Raw genomic sequence first — 18,070 nt, forward strand, 5'->3', positions numbered from 1 at the left:
CAGGAGATCACAGTAGAAAGAATGGTCAAATATCGGTTGTCGTTTTATCCAAAATTTGTGACTTTAAAGGACAAGATTTATGTTGTTTTACCTGAGTCATTTGAAATTTGAAAAGAAAATAATCATTTTACTTTCATAATGTGGTAGTAGTAGGACAGGTTGTGGTGTTTTGATAATATGTGAGAAACATAAATATAAAACAATACTGACAGTGTTGGAAAAAGTATAGTTTTCTATGAAATACTTTAGTGAAATTATGATATCTGTGTGAAGGTATTCTTGCTTAAAGTCTCAGTACTTTTTGACCTTTACCAACACTATATGGCTTTTATTTTGCCATCTTCTGAATTTTTCTCCCCTCATAACATCACACCTTTTCTCCTAATGCTCCAGCTTTTTGTTCTTGCTTGTGTGGCCTTCTGGCGTTATATGTCTCATATTCTGTTGGTTTGTGTATTTTAGTACAAAATATTAATTTATGTAATTGTACTAAGAAGTCCCCTGATGCTGCTTTTTTTTTTTTTTTAAGAAAGCCTGCATGCCGCCGCGGGGGCGAGGGGTCCTGCATGGAATTCCCTCTTGGTGGTCAAGCGGGCCCACTTGGGAAAGCTCTGCCTATATACAGTGTGTGTATATACATATATATATCGTGTGTATATATATATATATACGTATATATATATATATATATACACCAACCAAGAAGAAGCTTCTTTGGTACTTTATTGTTTAACATCCTCAAAAGCGAGGAGGGGATTAATGGAGCGCGTCTGGCGGGCCCATATGGCCTCTCTGGTGCTGCTTGTGCTTAATTAAAACCCAATGGTTACTGGGGGGGCGAGGGGGAGGGGGTGGCCAAGTCCTGCACCCTGCAGCAGGACCACTGTAGTGACTTTGTGCTCTCTACTGACACTGTTTCGATCACAACTTGTTGCAGTTTGGACCCGTGAATCAGCATCACCAAGGAAGCCCGTATAGGCGCTCCAACGTCCTTCTGCTGGTTTTTCACCTCTTGACTTTCTTGGTGGTTCTATCTCCTTATTCTTCAGCTTCTGTTGACGTCTTGGTCAGGTCCACACAACCTTTCAAGTCTGTTAATACAAACACTGCAGTGTCATTGGCCGCTAATTGGGGGTCAAAGGGACAACAAGGTCTCCTCACGTCCTAATTAGAGCGATAGCAGCAGCCTCTCCTCCACTTTTAATCGGCGCACGGGTCCGGGCCGATCACCTCCACAATACCAGCGTGCAGATGGAACTAATCTTATCAATTACTGCAGAATCTCCAATCAGATTTATTGATAAGAGTTGAGAGGATATGTGAGTGCCCCCCTAAAATACATGAGTGTGTGCACGCTTGTGTGTGTGTGTGTGTGTGTGTGCCCCCCAGCAGCAAAGCTCATTCCAGTCAATGGGACTGGAGCGGCCTTCCATAACAAGAAATATGGGATCATCCTCCTCATGAACTTTAGATGTGGTGTGCCTCTAGATAAATACATGTGTACTTTAGAGTGATACGCAGTAAGTCATGGATGTTTTTGAAGCAGACATGCAAAGATGATTCTTGATGATTCTTTATTATTATCATTATTATGATGAAGTGTGTCCTTTTTCATACAGCTTGCTTGATTTTACCTGCATAGTCCCTTGGCAACTGTATAATGTAGAACTGTAGAATAATTTAGCACAGACAGGGAAAGGATATCGGTAAATAAAAAACACAGCTGTGTGTGTACAAAAAAATGATAAGAAAAATGTAAAATAACATAAAAAAGACATTAAAAGGGACAGCAAAAATAGGGGGAAGTGATTGTCTTTTATAACTAGTCTTAGACATATTTCTCATAAATTAAAAGTAGTGCATCCATGTCAGAGGTCACACACACATTCATGTGCCAGCTTTATTCCCCAAAAAGACGAGAAAAATCAAACTTGACCCCCCCCCCCAAAAAAAAGCTCCTGCTCCTTGTCTCTTTTTTTTCTTGCATCTTCCATGTCCTTGACCAAAATTGGAGTGCGAATGCTCAAAAAAGTGGGGGGCGACCAGTCCTGCTCTGCTCACCCGAGGTAGAAGAGAGTCTCAGGCCGCCGAGGCCCGCTCCTCCGCGGCCTGGCTGCGGGGAGACGAAGCGTCACAACACCTGGAACTTCCACGCCGCCTGGTCTTTGTAATCCAAACAGTCCGCGTTGAAGTTGAGCTTCCACGAGGACGCCGTCTGATCCTTATAGTCCAGGCAGTCCGCCGTGCCTCCGTAGCCGAGCCCTGCTGCGCCGTACGCGGACGAGGAGAGCGATGACGCCGGGCTCAAGTGGCTGCTTACGCCGCCTCCACCTCCGCCGCCGCCGCCGCCCATGGGGCTCATTGCGGAACTCGCAGCGGACAACTGGTGGTGGTGGGCGTGCATCGGCGACAAGTAGGAGCCGCAGTCCATGCCGGTGAAGTAGGACGAGGAGTAGCCCTGGTTGTAGCCCGACGCCTGGCTGTAGGTCATGGGGTAGGAGCGCTGCATGCAGGAGGAAGCCGAGGACGTGGACATCGGATCCGATAGAGGCGAGATGGAGGCCGGGCTCCAGATGGACACCGGCGCCGCGCTGCTGCTCACAGCCGGGAGAGAGGTGCTGCAGGGCGGCGTGAACTGGCCACTGGCAGCGCTGTCCGAGCTGGCCTCCCGCACCGGGGAAGCTTTCTTTTTCACCGGCCTGCTGCTCACCGGCTTGCTCTGCACGCCGCTTTGGGTCTGCTGGGCCTGCTGACGATGTTTGGCTCTTCTGTTTTTGAACCACACCTGCAGGAAAAAAAAATCATTCAAATCTCATCCTGAGCAAATTTCTCGGCTGATATGTTTAGTTTCTGCATCCTCACCTGGACTCTGGATTCAGGCAGGTTGATCTTCAGGGCCACCTCCTCCCTCATGAAGATGTCTGGGTATCTGGTCTTGGTGAACAGGTTCTCAAGAACGTCCAGTTGAGCCCGAGTGAAGGTGGTTCTCTCGCGCCTCTGCTTGCGAGGTGTGGCTAATAAAGAGGCAAGCAAGTGATGAAAACGTTGCTTATGAAGGAGAACTGGAAGTGCGTCCTACCTTGGTAGCCCACAGAAGGGTGCAGCAGGTCCACTCCAGGCGTGGATAAGCTGAGACCGTTAACCGTGTAGGGGGGTTGCTTCAAGTAGGACATCATGTTTGCAGGGAACGCTGGGGGTCAAAACACAACAAGTCTGAAGAAGAAGGATCCCGAGCAGGCCGAAATTTTTTTGGGATGCTGCAGGCCAAGAAGAAGATGATGAAGATGGATGAAGATGGAAGCGGAGAAGTGAGCGTCCCCAATGGGTGGGGAGGCTCTTAAGTCGAGTGGAGGACCCCCCCACGCAACCCCGCCCCTCTTGAGCTGTCCTCAGGATGCTCGGGCTGTCTCTTACCCCCCCCCCACCCACCCCCTGCTTAACTGCTGATTTAGCCCCGCCCCTTTAAAAACACTCCTCTCCTATAGGACCAAAACCAAAACATGTTGTTACAAATGCACCCCCCCACTTCATTAGCATATATACCCACAGGTTTGTGTCCCGCTAAATGGGCAGCTGATTGGTGGGGGGTGGGGTGGGGGGGCAGGGACAAAGCTCACTGTTGACCGATAAGTCACGCTGATAACAAAAAGTACTTTTCTTGCGGGGAGGGGGGGGGGGACAAAAGCTGGCCATGCTGCAAGCTGAGCCGCCCATGCAGATACAATGGAGACCCCCCCCTTCCCCGCACCATCACCACCCCTCCCATTTCTATATTTGGCGCCTTTTGTTTGTTTGCATTAAAGCCTTACATTCAAATGTGACCCAATTAAAATACCAAGGACAACTTTTGGGGGGCCGATAATGAAGAAGCTTGCTAATTCTGACATCTTATTGACACTCCTTAAGGCAGCTACTAAATACCCCCCCACCACACACACACACTTCATCCTCATCCTCCTCTTCATCTCCTAATGAATTGCTCCCGGTAATTAGATTTGGAAGGTGAGACGATGGTAAAGTGTTGATTAGAGGGGGGGGGGCGTCATTCGATCTAAACAAACAAGGAGATTGACGTGAACATCGAAGGAAAACATTTCATTTACAACACAGATAATTCTTAATTACCCGGCAGCCTCATTGGGGGAACAATGTCTGCAGAAATATATAGAACCCTTGCAAACTCCTGTAACACGACTAAAGCCCCCGAACCTCCGACCAAGGCACCAAGGAACCAAACCATGTGGTCTGTGCTCGGTGGCCTCCTTAACAGGCTTGCATTCGGACTCGTTTGCATCATGCATTCGTTTTAAATGCGGATCCACCCAAGTGGTAAACATGCAGCAAAGGCTGCAAAAATACTCTTTCTTTTACACTGTTTTGTAAAAGGGCAATTCTACTCAATTGTATGCCCCCCCCCCATTCTAACTCGCAGCAGGCCTTTGGGCACATTTAGCTGAATATGCCACCAAAATTACTCATTTGTTCCTTTTGCATGGTTGTTATTTTCACTACACACATTTTAATATGTTGACTATTTTTCTTTCAATGTATTATTATTATTATTTACTTATTATTATTATTCACTTGTGATCTACAGCCAAATGATGAATTAAGATGTGCATTTTTGCAACGAAAACTTATTATGATTATTATTAATAATAATATTAATATTATTATGGTTATTTTCCCCAAAATATTCTTATTTGAATGCTGTGTGCATCTCTAGTGTATGATATACACCTAGAGTGGATGGTCTTTCATAAAATGTAGTAAGTTGTGAGCATCAGACCTTACCACTTTTTGCAACGAAAACTCATTATTATTATTATTAATATTATTATTATTTCCCCAAAAAATATTCTTATTTGAATGCTGTGTGCATCTCTAGTGTGATATACACGTAGAGTGGATGGTCTTTCATAAAATGTAGTAAGTTGTGAGCATCAGATGTTACCTCGTTGTTATTAAATATCACAATTAATATACCACTATTACACGTACAACGGAAAACCTCGTCTTTCTTTTTTTTATAACAATATTCCTCTTTCTTTTTCTTAGTTTTCATTTCCGTCTGTTTTTATGGGGCCAATAACGGACGCTCCAATACGCAATCTGTCACCCCCAGACCCCCCCAGCCACCGGTTGCTCCACATCCGTTCAATAATACCCCCCCTCCTCCAGTCATTAATTATTATTGGCTAGCGAGGATTGGTGATGATGATGATTTTTGGGTAATCCGGGTGGCACGCGCTGGCCTGATTACAGGACGCCAGCCCCCAGTCGCCATTCAGGCCTCCTCATTTTCTGCGTCACCAAAATAAGACAAAGAGTGGCATTGTGTTTATCAGACCAGCTGACTGCCAGACAGCAGCCCCCCCCACACACACCCCCACCCCAACCAAAGCAGCCAAAATACGCACTATAACAGCCCTGCAACTTCCTCTTACCTGCACCCATTTTCATTTTATTTATAAGATTTGTTTTATTGCATTGTTTCACTTTTGCACTAATAACGCCCCCCCCCCACTTTGCCAATTTATTGTCAATAAATGATAAAATTGATGATGATTTTTAATGTTCTATTTTATCCCTGGGAAATAATTTTCAAAATGTAGTTTGTATGTTTCACTCAATACAATAAATTACATGACGTTGGGGTGTCCAAAGTGTGGCCTGCAGCTCGATTTTTATTGGTTTGACTGACAGGGCCCCCAAAAAGTAAAGAAAAAACAGTAAAATAAAAAAATATGATTTTTTTGTTTAATGTTTTGTGTTAAAAAAAAAAAAAAATCTAGGTAAAGTACCCTGAACTGATTTTATTCCAATAAATATAAGCTATCTTCAATTGAATGATTCCAATATGAACTACTAATACACATCTTATCATCTTATCATTCAATGCCCCCCCCCTTCCCATCCTGAAGTGATTGGAAGTATGTCAACTTGCCGCCGCTCCATTAACTGCCTCAATGCCTTTTCGCTCGCAGGGGCGTCAGATAGCGCTGGAAAGTTTCCTTCACACAAAAACACAAACACGCCTCCACAATTACTACCTCCCCGGGGGGGGGGGGGGGGGTCCTGCTCCCTCCCACCGTCCACCCCCTGACAAAAAACATTGCCATAACAGCAGAAGTTAGAAAAAAAGATAGAATATCGGCTTGTGACTTACTTGCTTGAGGAGGCCTCTGCTGTGCTGCATGCAGCTCGTTTTCATGAGCGGCTCCTCCCGGTAAGCTTGTTGGATGCGGATGGTACTTGGGGATGCTCGGTATTTATACTGAAAGAGAGAGAGAGAGGGAGGAAAGGAGACGAGGAGGCATATTTAGGAGCCAATAGAAATGAGAGGCCTTGGTGGTTGTTTAGCGTGATGCGTTCAAATGCTTTTTAAAAAAGTGCACCTGAACAATATGAAACATGCATGAAACAGAACAATGAAAAATACATGCATGCATACGTACATGTATGTATGTATGCATAAGTGTATGTATGTATGTATGCATACATATATGTATGCATGCATGCATGTATGTTCAAATGAAATAAAACCATTACCATACATACATACATACATGCATGCATACATACATGCATGTATGTATGGTAATGGTTTTATTTCATTTCAGATTACAATTGAGTGCATCACATAATCAGTTCACAGTAATATGTATGTATGCATGCATGCATGCATGTATGTATGCATGCATTCATGTATGTATGTATGCATACATGGATACATGTATGTACGTATGTATGTATGTATGTATGTATGTATGTATGTATGTACATATGTACGTATGTACGTATGTACGTATGTACGTATGTACGTATGTATGTATGTACGTATGTATGTATGTACGTATGTATGTACGTACGTAGTATGTACGTACGTATGTATGTATGGTGGCTGCATGCAAGACAAATGTCCAAACGTTTTCCATCAAAGGCTGCATACAATGTGACTTTCATTCTTTTTGTTATATTCTAATGTTTTTCCGGCCTATAAAAACTCAGTTGAGAGCCACAAACAGCCCCCGGGCCGGACTTTGGTCACCCCTGCCTTAAATGGATTAGTTGACATAGCCCAGTTATTATTGGAGGCAAAGTCAAGGCCTGCATTTCATCTTTGTTAGGCAAGCATTACATGACACGGAATAAAGTTCAGATGTTTGATGACAAATCATCAGTTCTGCCCACTTCCGTCATGCATAGCGTGGATTTCTCATGTAGCATATCCGTAGTTTTCATTCGGCTCGTCACTTAACAGTGGCAGACGTCCAGGGAGAGGAGGCTTTTCTCTTCATAGTCTAAGTGATACACATGCACGAGTCCTTGGAATAAAGACATTGGTGCTTTATTCATCCCCAGAGAAATTCACATTGACAATAATGCACCCCACCAAGCAGGCAGCCGTTCTGGGCTAATGAAAGTATGTCTAAACGTCTCCTGGTCCCTCAGCCGTCGTCTTAGCGCCCGCACAGTCCTTTCATCTTCAGCTGAGGGTGATGTGTTATATATAATTCATGGAGAAATATCTCACAGCACCCCGGGGAGCGTTTGAAGCTAAACGGCAGGCTTGTTTGTCCAAGAAGAGAAGAAAAGGTGAATGGCTTGCTAACGTTTCTCTTTACGGGGCGAGGAAGGATGAGATAGGGTGCCCGCTAGTTGCCGGTCCATTAGGTACACGAAAACGATCCGGCTCACGTAGCATTGCAGGGGAGCCTAATCAAGTGGCCAGCGAGTGCGTGTTAGTCTGGTCCATTCTCAAGGTCAAATCAATGACATGGGCGCTGGGCCGCCCCCATCTGTTCCATACGGAGAATGGCACACGAGGCCTGATGGCTTGTGAAGGCTTGTGCCATCTGCACCGGAGACGTCACATTGATGGATTTATTGACGGGCGTCGGGGGCCCAGGTCGTATTGATAACGTCCAAAAGGAAGCGTCCCGTGTTGTTGGGCAGCGTCTGGGACAGCAGGTGTTTTCCTTAAGTGTAGCTGTACGTCATCCGGCCTGCTGAATCAGCTATTTTAACACCATGTTCATGCATAGGTCTTCCTCGTGAAGGGTACATAGCATGTGGTTCTGGAAAAGGAAGGACTTCTGCAATATCATTCAATGTAGTGTATTTATTCCAGGAAAATATTGCTATTGTGAAAGGGCTACTTAAAAACATAATGCAATTCATACATGAGTCATTGTTTATTTTCATTTTATTTCTAGTTCTTAATCATTTAGCAAATACTTTTTAGGATAAATATTGTAAAATAAAATATTTGATGTTGTTATACTGTAATAATAGTCCCAAGGTGTGGTAGGCCTCCATACTGTACATACATGGAGTGTGGGAATTCATGGAATTCTTAGTCTGCATGATGCTAGTATGATCATTTTTACATTTTATTTAATTTTCTTTGGTGTTTTTCCAAACATGTATTGCTGTCAAATGATGAATATTTCAATCAGATCAATCAGTTTCCCTCAAGATGATGCTGGCAGATAAGATGACGATCGCTAAAGATTGCTGAAGTTAAGCTAGCACACAAGTTTTCAGTTACTTTTGCACCTGTAACACTTTTGCACTCTTTGCATCGACCCCCGCTCAGCATATATATATATATATATATATATATATATATACCTGCCCCCCACCCCTTTTGCAGTTTGCCAATGGGAGGTTTGCATGTCTTGTCCCTGCTGGTACCTCGTTAACCTCCCCCTAGTCTAGCCTATAATGTTAGCCCAACTGAGGAGGCCGAATACCTGGGTACCGGTCAGCAGGGACCAGCCACAGGGAGCCCGGGACATCCCGCTGGGCTTGGGGAGGAGGCGAGGCGGGCTAAAGAAAAACACAACCTGGTAAACAGCCCACCTACTGTCAGCCAGCATCTGGGCCACAGCACACGGGCATCCATTCACATTCTGATGACGGCAAATAGTGAGACACACACACACACACACATACACACACATACACACATACATTGTAATGTATGCTAGCCTGTCTTTAGCAACAATAAGCAGAGCATGCCAGTTGGGATGGTAAGGAACAAGAATAAGAAAGACAGGAAAGAGGGTGACAAGTGTAAAGTTAATCCATTTTGATTTGACAGTCTCGGCCGCTGTTGTGACACTAAAAACTGTTTCGTTCTTTTCTCTTCAAATTTGCTCTCTCTCTGTTTATTTCCTCTCACTAGTTTTTTTTCTTGCCTTCTTATCCTTTTTAATTAGAGGGACTATTGGGCTTCTGCACCGAGGACCTTAATCCCCGACTGCCCAACAATGCAAAAAGCCAGCCTTTGAACAGCCGACCTGCAAACACCCAACCCCCCCACCACCAGGCGCTGCTTGAACACTCCACATCTCCAACCGTTGGGAAAAGTAGCTTCTCTTCCTTTTTCATCTCTTAAGATATCACACAAAGCAAATTAAGTGCGTGAAAGAGCATTTGGGAGTGCAACAGGGTTGTCGTTAAAAAAAAAAAAAGGTCTTGGCTGGAGTTTGAGGTCAGCAAAGAAATATTTAGAGGGCAACAAGTGTCTGGCAGACTTCCCAATCAGATCTAACGGCACTTTTTAACCGCAGATGGAAGCCACTTCATTATCCAGTTGTTAGTTTGGTTGTGGTGTTCCTCAGGGGTCATTGCCATGCCCACTTTGGTTTGTTTTTTGTTGGTTTGCTGGTCGATCGTTGCAAAAAAAATCATTTTATGACCTGATGTCTGTGAATTATGTCTTATGACTTGCCTACCTTGCAGGGAAGAGCAAAGAAAAGAATAATAGGCGGGAAAGACGACTATAAGCGTGTTATCTCACTCGACATGCACTTCATGAATCTTCATTCATTCATTAATTTTCTACCGCTTTTTCCTCACAAGGGTCACGGGGGTGCTGGAGCCTATCCCAGCTGTCTTCGGGCGAGAGGCGGGGTACACCCTGGACTGGTCGCCAGCCAATCACAGGGCACATATAGACAAACAACCATTCACACTCACATTCATACCTATGGACAATTTGGATTTCATGAAAATATTCTGTTTAATAACATTAAATTTATTTATGATGGTGGGGTCTCGAACCAATAAACCGCCATGAATGAGAGACGACTGGACTCCACTTTGCTCCATTGCTCCTCTTTCTTGTGCGTTCTCTCGTTCTCCTCTATGAACCAATCACATTTTGTGCCTTTCACCATCTCGGATTCCTTCTCTACCACCATGACGGTCGTACAATTAATGTGTCCCCAACACTGCGACCAAACAGGGTGAAATCATTTGGTCGGTGGTCATGAATGCTAATGCTAACAATTCACCGCCTGAGCTCATTTTCCTGTAATTTCACTCAAGCTGATTATCTATCCACAATTTGCCGGCATAGCAGTCTTGACAAATTGCCTGTTGCCGCACAATGGCCGTCCTGACACCGTCGACCTGGCGTCCCCGCACGTCTAACCCAAGACAAACCGGCAGCCCACATCCGGCGTGCCGGCTCAGCGCTGCCTCATGCGAAGGGCCAAAGCGTCCATCGCCTGCTGCTAATCAGCGATATTTCCATAGCAGGCAATTAGCATCTTGCTTTTATGCGGGAAATGGCTGAGGGAGGCACAGTCGGAAAACGCGGCGAGAATAAAAGAGCAATTAAGATGTCGGGTGAGTGGAGGACAGCGACAGGCGGTCTGCTGCCGCGTGATTTGAGGCTCGCCGGCCTGGTAATTAGTCCGTCATTGTGTGATAATGGACTTGGACGGGCTTCCTCGGCCCTTGTAAGGTCATAAGGCGCTATGTGCGTCACAGGGGACGCTACTGTACACTGTTTGTGTATGCTCATCATCTTTGTTGGTAGCAGCTTTTACATGGATTTTACTCATGCATCATGTCTTCCTTTTCAAACCAATACTGCCTACATTCAGACATTCATGGGTATCTTATATTATTCTATCTATTGAGATGCAAGTGGAGGCTTTGCACATCCAGGTGGATGCAGGACTGGAACAAATTAGGATTGTTGATGTGTCCTAATGATGTCTCCTATCAGGAGAACTGGAGAATGAAGCGTGAGGGTGTACTGAAGTCGGACACACGCGCCGAGCAGCCGGTGTACTGCCACGCAGGTCATGCATAAGATGCCAAATTGTGTGATGTTCTAAATACGCACTGTATTTCTAATGTTATCATTATGATGTCATAATTATACGTTATCACATGCTTCTTCGGTCGAGGGCTGATACTGGCACGCGTTTTGTTTCCAGAAAATTTTCAGTTTATTACATGTGTTATATCTAAACAGTGTAAACACAATAATTGCAAAAATATTTCAACAATAATATTTTATCAAGGGGCGGCACGGCGGTCTAGTGGTTAGCGCACAGACCTCACAGCTAGGAGACCAGGGTTCAATTCCACCCTCGGCCATCTCTGTGTTGAGTTTGCATGTTCTCCCCGTGCATGCGTGGGTTTTCTCCGGGTCCAAAAACATGCTAGGTTAATTGGCGACTCCAAATTGTCCATAGGTATGAATGTGAGTGTGAATGGTTGTTTGTCTATATGTGCCCTGTGATTGGCTGGCGACCAGTCCAGGGTGTACCCCGCCTCTTGCCCGAAGCACCCCCGAGACCCTCGTGAGGAAAAAGCGGTAGAAAATGAATGAATGAATGAATATTTTATCAACAGTCTTATCTTATCAATGTCTGACAATTAAAGTTCCATTAATCAAGTTTGGGTTTTTTGGTGACTGTAGAAGCACTAGGAATATTTATAGTTACAGTGACATTTCCTGTCACATGCGCGGAGTTTAGAAAGTTAAGCCCAGGAGCCCAACGCTCGTGCGCTGTTCTCTGATTGGTTGATTCACGGGCACGATACCAGAGCAGCGCGCTCTGAGTGGACAGCTACGGGGGCTGATACTGGACATGGTTAAACTCTATATTTTTATCAGTATCACTGCCCTGGGCTTTGACACAGTATCATTTCGGCCTTTTCCCGTATCATTCATGGGCGGTTTCTAGGGTACAGAGCCAATTAATACTGTAGTATGTGATAATTCCCTGATATCGGCCCGGTCATTACGGTGCATGAATATTTCACCTCAGAGCTCCCGCTGGCTTCTGCCATCTTTAGAAATGCGGTAATCTGTGAACCCTGAATCATAAGCTGCGGGTAAATCTATGTAATACGGGTAATTCGATGAAGCAGTATTTTCCTGAAGAGAGGCAAAATCCTGTTGACTATTCAAGGATTGAATCATCCAACGGTAATGCCATTAGACCAGTGCCACGGATTCCTGGCAAAATGCTGTTTAATTGCCAGCAAGCAGCCATTGTTAGCTGACGGGTAAACACTAGGCGAGTGGTGGCGCTGGTGGGGTGGTGGTGGGGGGGGGGGGGGGCGTGTGAAAAAGATGGCCCCTTTCGGCTTGAGCCAATGGCCATTGAGAGACGGATTTATCCTGGCTGGAAGGAGTGCGCTTTGCAAAGTAGCAGAGGCACTGGCTTAACTAAAGTCTTGACGAGTATAAATGCAGAGTTACTCTTTACCCCTTTCATCACCGGATTTGCCCAACAATGCCAGTTGGGGGTTGTGGGGGGGGTTGTCTTTTCAAGATGGACATTTTTTTATTTGAGCGGTGAGGTTTTTGAGGATCAGGCCTTGTTGCTCACGTTTATTAGCGCCGGACGCCGCAGCTCACGATTGTGGTCCGTTGTAATCACTGGCAGTTTATCCGTGTTTATGTTTGGCTTTATGCGTACAAGTCCAGAAATCTCCCACAACAATGAAGCAAAGAATGAATGGACTCCCACCTGTTCATCCCTTTTGGAGGCCTGATCAATAAAAAGGCCTGCTTGCGTTTGAAATGTCTGAGTGCTGAGCGGCTTTAATGGGGAATTGAAGATGGTCGGAGCCGTGTGGGCCCCGGGGCCCGTCCTGCAGGATGCAGATTGGAAGTGAGAGGTGTGTCGGCCTCCATTGTGGTCCGGTGCCTGGGAGACGGCCGGCGCTGCCAGAACAGACACTGATTGGCTTTGACACCGCGTCCAGGAGGCCAGAAAAAGCTTTTCTTTTGCGCTTTTTTTTTTTTTTTTGCTCCCCAAACATGAAAAAGAGCTCTTTTATTTATTTTTTATATGAAGCGGCCCCGCCTCTCCACTTACTCCCCCCACTGCCTCTGTTGTGCCGCTCCATTCCTTTTGTCGCTTGTTCTACTTCTGAAAGCTGTGGACTATTTCCTTGTATGGTCCCCTCCACCCTGGATGTTGACCGCTACAAAAAGCAATCCATCAATACTGCAGATTGTCTTGTAATGGCTACCGTCATTGTACGGTGGACAAACGGAGAATGACACTCTGGGGAAGACGCTGAGCCTCATGGAGATCTTAGCCCGAGGCTTAGGTCTTACCTTCCACTTCTTTGGGTATTACTTTTGTCACACACTGTGCTTCCCAATTATTGTCACATTTAAGTTGTAAGCCATTACGTTGATGGGGCCGGTACTGGTCTTATACAGTAACTCGCTTTTTCTACTTTCTAATAGGCAACCCATGACAATACATTTCATTATCACAAATGTATTCCCCTGAGCTACCTTGGAAACATTTTCCGAGGAAGACATTCAGCATGTTAGATGTACCAAATGCTCTGCAATGAGAAGACAAAAAAAAAAAAAACCTTATCAGCCACCGTGGCGGCTGCTCGGAGTGTGTACCCGAATTCAGTGCACCTTGCTGGGCCACGGCAGGTGGCTCTTCCCCCTCTATACTCTGGTTCTCCTGGTAGTAGTCATGTCATGATGTTTCATTAGGACTCATCCACTTTTCTTCCAGTCCTTCCTGCAGTCTTCCCCGCACACACCACACTTCCATCCAAAGCAAAAAAGTAGATATGAAAAAGACGTAATCGGTACAGGATCGTCCATCTCGACTATATATATACTATAATACTGTAAGTGATAATGAAATATAAGGATTTAAAAACAAAAACTGTTATATTACAGAAATGCACAGTGACTATATTCATTCATTCATTTTCTACCGCTTATCCTCACGAGGATTGCTGGGGTGCTGGAGCCTATCCCAGCTATCTTCGGGCAAGAGGCGGGGTATACCCTGGACTGGTGGCCAGCCAATCACAGGGCACATATAGACAAACAACCATTCACACTCACATTCATACCTATGGACAATCCGGACAATTAACCTAGCATGTTTTTGGAATGCAGGAGGAAACCGGAATACCCGGAGAAAACCCACACATGCACGGGGAGAACATGCAAACTCCACACAGAGATGGCCGAGGGTGGAATTGAACTGGGGTCTCCTGGCTGTGAGGTCTGTGTGCTAACCACTCGTCCACCGTGCAGCCCCACAGTGAATATATAAAATAATTTTTTATAACGATATCACATATTTGGTGGTGAGCTAATGTTGCTAATGTGAGCTCCTGTGGTTAACATATTTCATCTCTTGTTTCGTGTCATAATGGCGGCGTCGACGCGTATACGTTTGAGAGTCTTAGAGATTAAAGAAAGAGGGCATTGAGTCAGTTAAAGAGCTTTCGACGGTTGCTAAGCTAAGCTAACTGGCTGCTTGTCCTTCCGCTTGCCGCTACTTACAAAGTGGTGTTTGTTTTAGGTTTTTCTTTTTATTTGATCCCACTCCCAAGTAGAATGTGTCTTTGAATGGAGAGTGTGATATGGATGGTAGGTGGAGTTTTTTTTTTCATGGAGTGATGAATCTGCAACGGGCTTAATGGAGGCACTAATGACGAGCGCCGGCGGTTTGATACGTGCTTTTATCGCCGTGCCCTTCCGTGACTGTGTCGTTTCATTAGACGTGTCTGCCTCATATCTCACTTTGCACCCATGAGGAAACTGTGAAGGGATTAATTTTATGATGGACCCCCTGCCTTCTCCCGCAGCCCCCCTCCCCGCCCCTTCCGCCAGCCTCGACTCAGCTCCCAGCTCCCATCCAGGCACCCGGGAGGAATAGCGCCTTTTGTCGCCCTGCCGTTTTTTCCGAGTTGAGGAACAAGAGGAGTTTAATCCTCATTGTCCGGGAGACTGCCGAGGGTGAGAGGGGGTCCTGCGGCTGTAAAATGATCCAACTGGCCTTGGCTAATCCCTTGCTAACCCCCACTCCCAGGCCTGACCCCCCTCCCGGCCTTAATTCATGCACCCGCACTGCTGCCACAGTAGCGCACGCTAAAGTGTATCTTGAAAACAAGAGCGTTATTCTTGAAAATCAAGCGACTGTGTGATCGAGCATTCCTCGCTGTGCACTTAAGTGGTTTTGGAGAGGCATGTTTAAGCGGGATTGAACTAATCACCTGCACACGGGCTTAATGGAGCTCTCGCTGCGGGGATCCTGAGGTGTCTCATCCACTGTACAGTATAAATTTTTATTTGGATGCTCAATCTAACAGGAAGCTTCATTGTGCACAAAGCGGTCCCGATGACGTCGTTATTACAAAACATGTCCCCATTAGCCACAGAAGTGGACTGACAAAAAGACAAACCAGCAAAGAGACTTTTCCTCCTTAGAGCGGTGGGATTATTCCCAGATCAGGCGGCGGCCGGACGTCAAGTTGACGTTAAGTCCTTCCCGGCACTCGACAGATGCTCGCCGGGCTGCAGCAATCTTTATTTTGTTTTTTTTTTTTTTTGCCTTCTCCTACCTTGCAGACACCCCTCCCTGCCTCTTCCGTCTTTATTCCTCCTCTCTTTCTCACTGAGTGACAGCTCAATACCCGGCTCTCCCAGGCTTATCTAGCCTCAGCAGATGGTTGACTTGGATGGCTGTTCATACGCCACGATCTGGCCTGGTGATAAAGACTGTAACAGAGGGAGGGAATGGATGCCATCTTTCTTCCGACCTCTCCTCTCGCCGCTTCTCTCACTCCTCCACCTTGAGCCCCTCCGTATCCTTCCCCTCCGCTTCCCTCCATTGGACGCGGAGCGATTGTCTCGGCCTCCCTGCTGGGCTGGCGCCTGTCTAAAGGGCCCCGGCACCCTCACCCACTCAGGGGCCCTTCAGCCGTGCCAGAGATGCTCTCCTCTCCTTTTTTTCCTCTCCTCTCGGAAAAGGTCAAATCCAGCCTTGTCATTCCTCCTTCACTTCGCGTCCACTTAAGCGTTTTTTTTTTGTCAACCTTCACGCTGCTGCGGCTTTAATCTTCCCCAGGCTGGCGCCGTGTGGCTTTTTCATTTCTTTTCCGTGTGCGTTACATCAACCGATGCGCGCTTCACAGGCTAGTCCGCTAAGCATTTTATGCTTTCATTCCAGTCGAGGCCACAGACCCGTGATGTGCGGATCGATATATCGATATTCATACTTCCGATACCAGATTTCATGATTCTCAAATCAAATATCCATACTTTTGATACTTCAGTCATGCTTGTCTGATTACCCATGCTGAGAAAGAGGGGGAAAAGACACATGAGACTTATGAAACCTGCTAACGACCTTCCAATATTAGAGCCATCCAAACATTAAATAACACCCCTATAGTCACCTTTACAGTCCTATTACACTTGACATCCCCCTACCACCACAGCACCATCTGCTGGCTCTGAAGGGGCACTGCTACACTTGCCCTTCATACCAAATTGGTCGTCTCCAGTGGAAAAAACTGGTGGTTCTTTGTATTACTTTCAGACAAGTTTGCGTCCATTTCCACGTAAATACCTTTCCACCCTTTCCACCCTTTCTTCCAACCTTAGTCCCCAATGAAATAAGCTAAGCTAGCTCTGGTGGAGCAGAAGGAAGAGAGGGCAGGGTGTCCTCGTCAGCCTGGGTTTTCCTTGATGCTTAGTCTTATTTCCTTGATCATAGTCTTATTTACACTGGCTGGTGTGTTTAAGGTATTTTGGGTTCTGGCTTCAGTTGAGCGTGAGTGCCAAGCTCTGTAATCACAAGCACACCAGTCACATGACGCAACGACACCCTGGAGATATTTGGAAAGAGATAGGATGGGGAGAACCACTGTGTGTGTGTGGCGGGGGTGGGGGGTTGTTGGAAAGAAGGTGTGGGACAGAATTGTGAGAAAAAGACCATATTTAAATACGTCTTCCAAAAGCAGCCAAGTGTCTCTGGCAAGACGTTGCTGGAGAGTCCCCGGCGAAGCTCGCTAAGTGATGGAGAAAGTAATTAAGGGAAGCCTGTTCAAGTAGATAGGCCCGCAAAGGAGATTTGAAGGGGGGAACTGATTGTGCATGTCTGATTCCAGCTCTTCAGAGAGTCCTCAGCCCCCCCAGGCTAAGAGCTTTCAAAGGTTGTCTCTGTCTGCAACACGACATCGCCTCATCTCTTTCCTGTGTTCAGGCAAAACATACGTACATCTTCATGTTTCCTATATGGACAATATCCATCTAGCAACACTGAGCTCTGTAGGGCACCATCTTTGATATAATGCAAATACATGGAAATACTGAGGGTCACAATAGCAAAACACGACGACGAATATGATGAACGTTGCTTATTTGCTACCACTAACACTAAGTACTGAGCATCAATGATACCAGCAGGGCAACTTCACCAGAAAAGTGTCAATTTGTGATATTGGTGCCACATAAAATGTGTCTGAATCTGTAATTGCCAATATTTGTTTCCAAAAAACAACAATACATTCACATACAGTACATCTACTAAGTTAGACTTACTAGATGCTTTTGTTCTTGCGTCAAAAAAATTAAAAAAGCTAAAAAAAATACATAGCATCAAATAAAATAAAAAAAATATACACAAAAATAAACTATATACGTACTAACACCCGTTCTTGCTTCTTCTTTGGCAGACTGGGCGAAAACAAATGAATTGGCGACACCGTTTGATCAAACAATGGTACTACAACACAGGTGAGTATTAAAGAAAATGGATATAGTGGCCTCTGCTGGTGGAAAAGAAAATTGCAGCGCTTTGGTTTGTGACCTTTCCCTTCTTCGACCCCTAAATCCTGGTTTGTGGCAGAAAGAAAGTAAAAATGACCCATTTTATTGTTGTTTAAAATATCAATATTTAGAGCTCCTATAGTCTACACAGTATAGAAACAAGCATGTACAAACAAGTCACGATATTCCGTCTTTGTA

At 45.5% G+C, this 18,070-nt stretch overlaps 1 protein-coding gene across 1 annotated transcript; it reads right to left on the reverse strand.

Moving 5' to 3' along the window:
- Nucleotides 1-1,544: 1,544 nt before the first annotated feature.
- On the reverse strand, nucleotides 1,545-6,232 carry LOC131107555 (homeobox protein OTX2-like). Its single transcript, XM_058057694.2, has 4 exons — nucleotides 6,170-6,232; nucleotides 3,080-3,190; nucleotides 2,863-3,014; nucleotides 1,545-2,785 (listed from the first exon to the last, which is right to left on the reverse strand). Exons 2-4 carry the CDS (start codon nucleotides 3,174-3,176, stop codon nucleotides 2,132-2,134), a joined length of 903 nt encoding a protein of 300 aa, XP_057913677.2. The 5' UTR covers nucleotides 3,177-3,190; nucleotides 6,170-6,232; the 3' UTR covers nucleotides 1,545-2,131.
- Between the last annotated feature and the right edge of the window lie 11,838 nt (nucleotides 6,233-18,070).

Source organism: Doryrhamphus excisus, linkage group LG19 (assembly GCF_037039965.1).
Source record: "Doryrhamphus excisus strain RoL-2023G ecotype Guam linkage group LG19, RoL_Dexc_Guam_v1.1, whole genome shotgun sequence".
Lineage (NCBI taxonomy): Eukaryota > Metazoa > Chordata > Actinopteri > Syngnathiformes > Syngnathidae > Doryrhamphus > Doryrhamphus excisus.

Coding starts and splice junctions, on each gene's coding strand:
- LOC131107555 (XM_058057694.2), bottom strand. CDS start 3,176: ATGATGTCCTACTTGAAGCAACCCCCCTACACGGTTAACGGTCTCAGC. Junction 3,015..3,079: donor CCCTTCTGTGGGCTACCAAG/GTAGGACGCACT, acceptor CCTCTTTATTAG/CCACACCTCGCAAGCAGAGG. Junction 2,786..2,862: donor TGCCTGAATCCAGAGTCCAG/GTGAGGATGCAG, acceptor TTTTTCCTGCAG/GTGTGGTTCAAAAACAGAAG.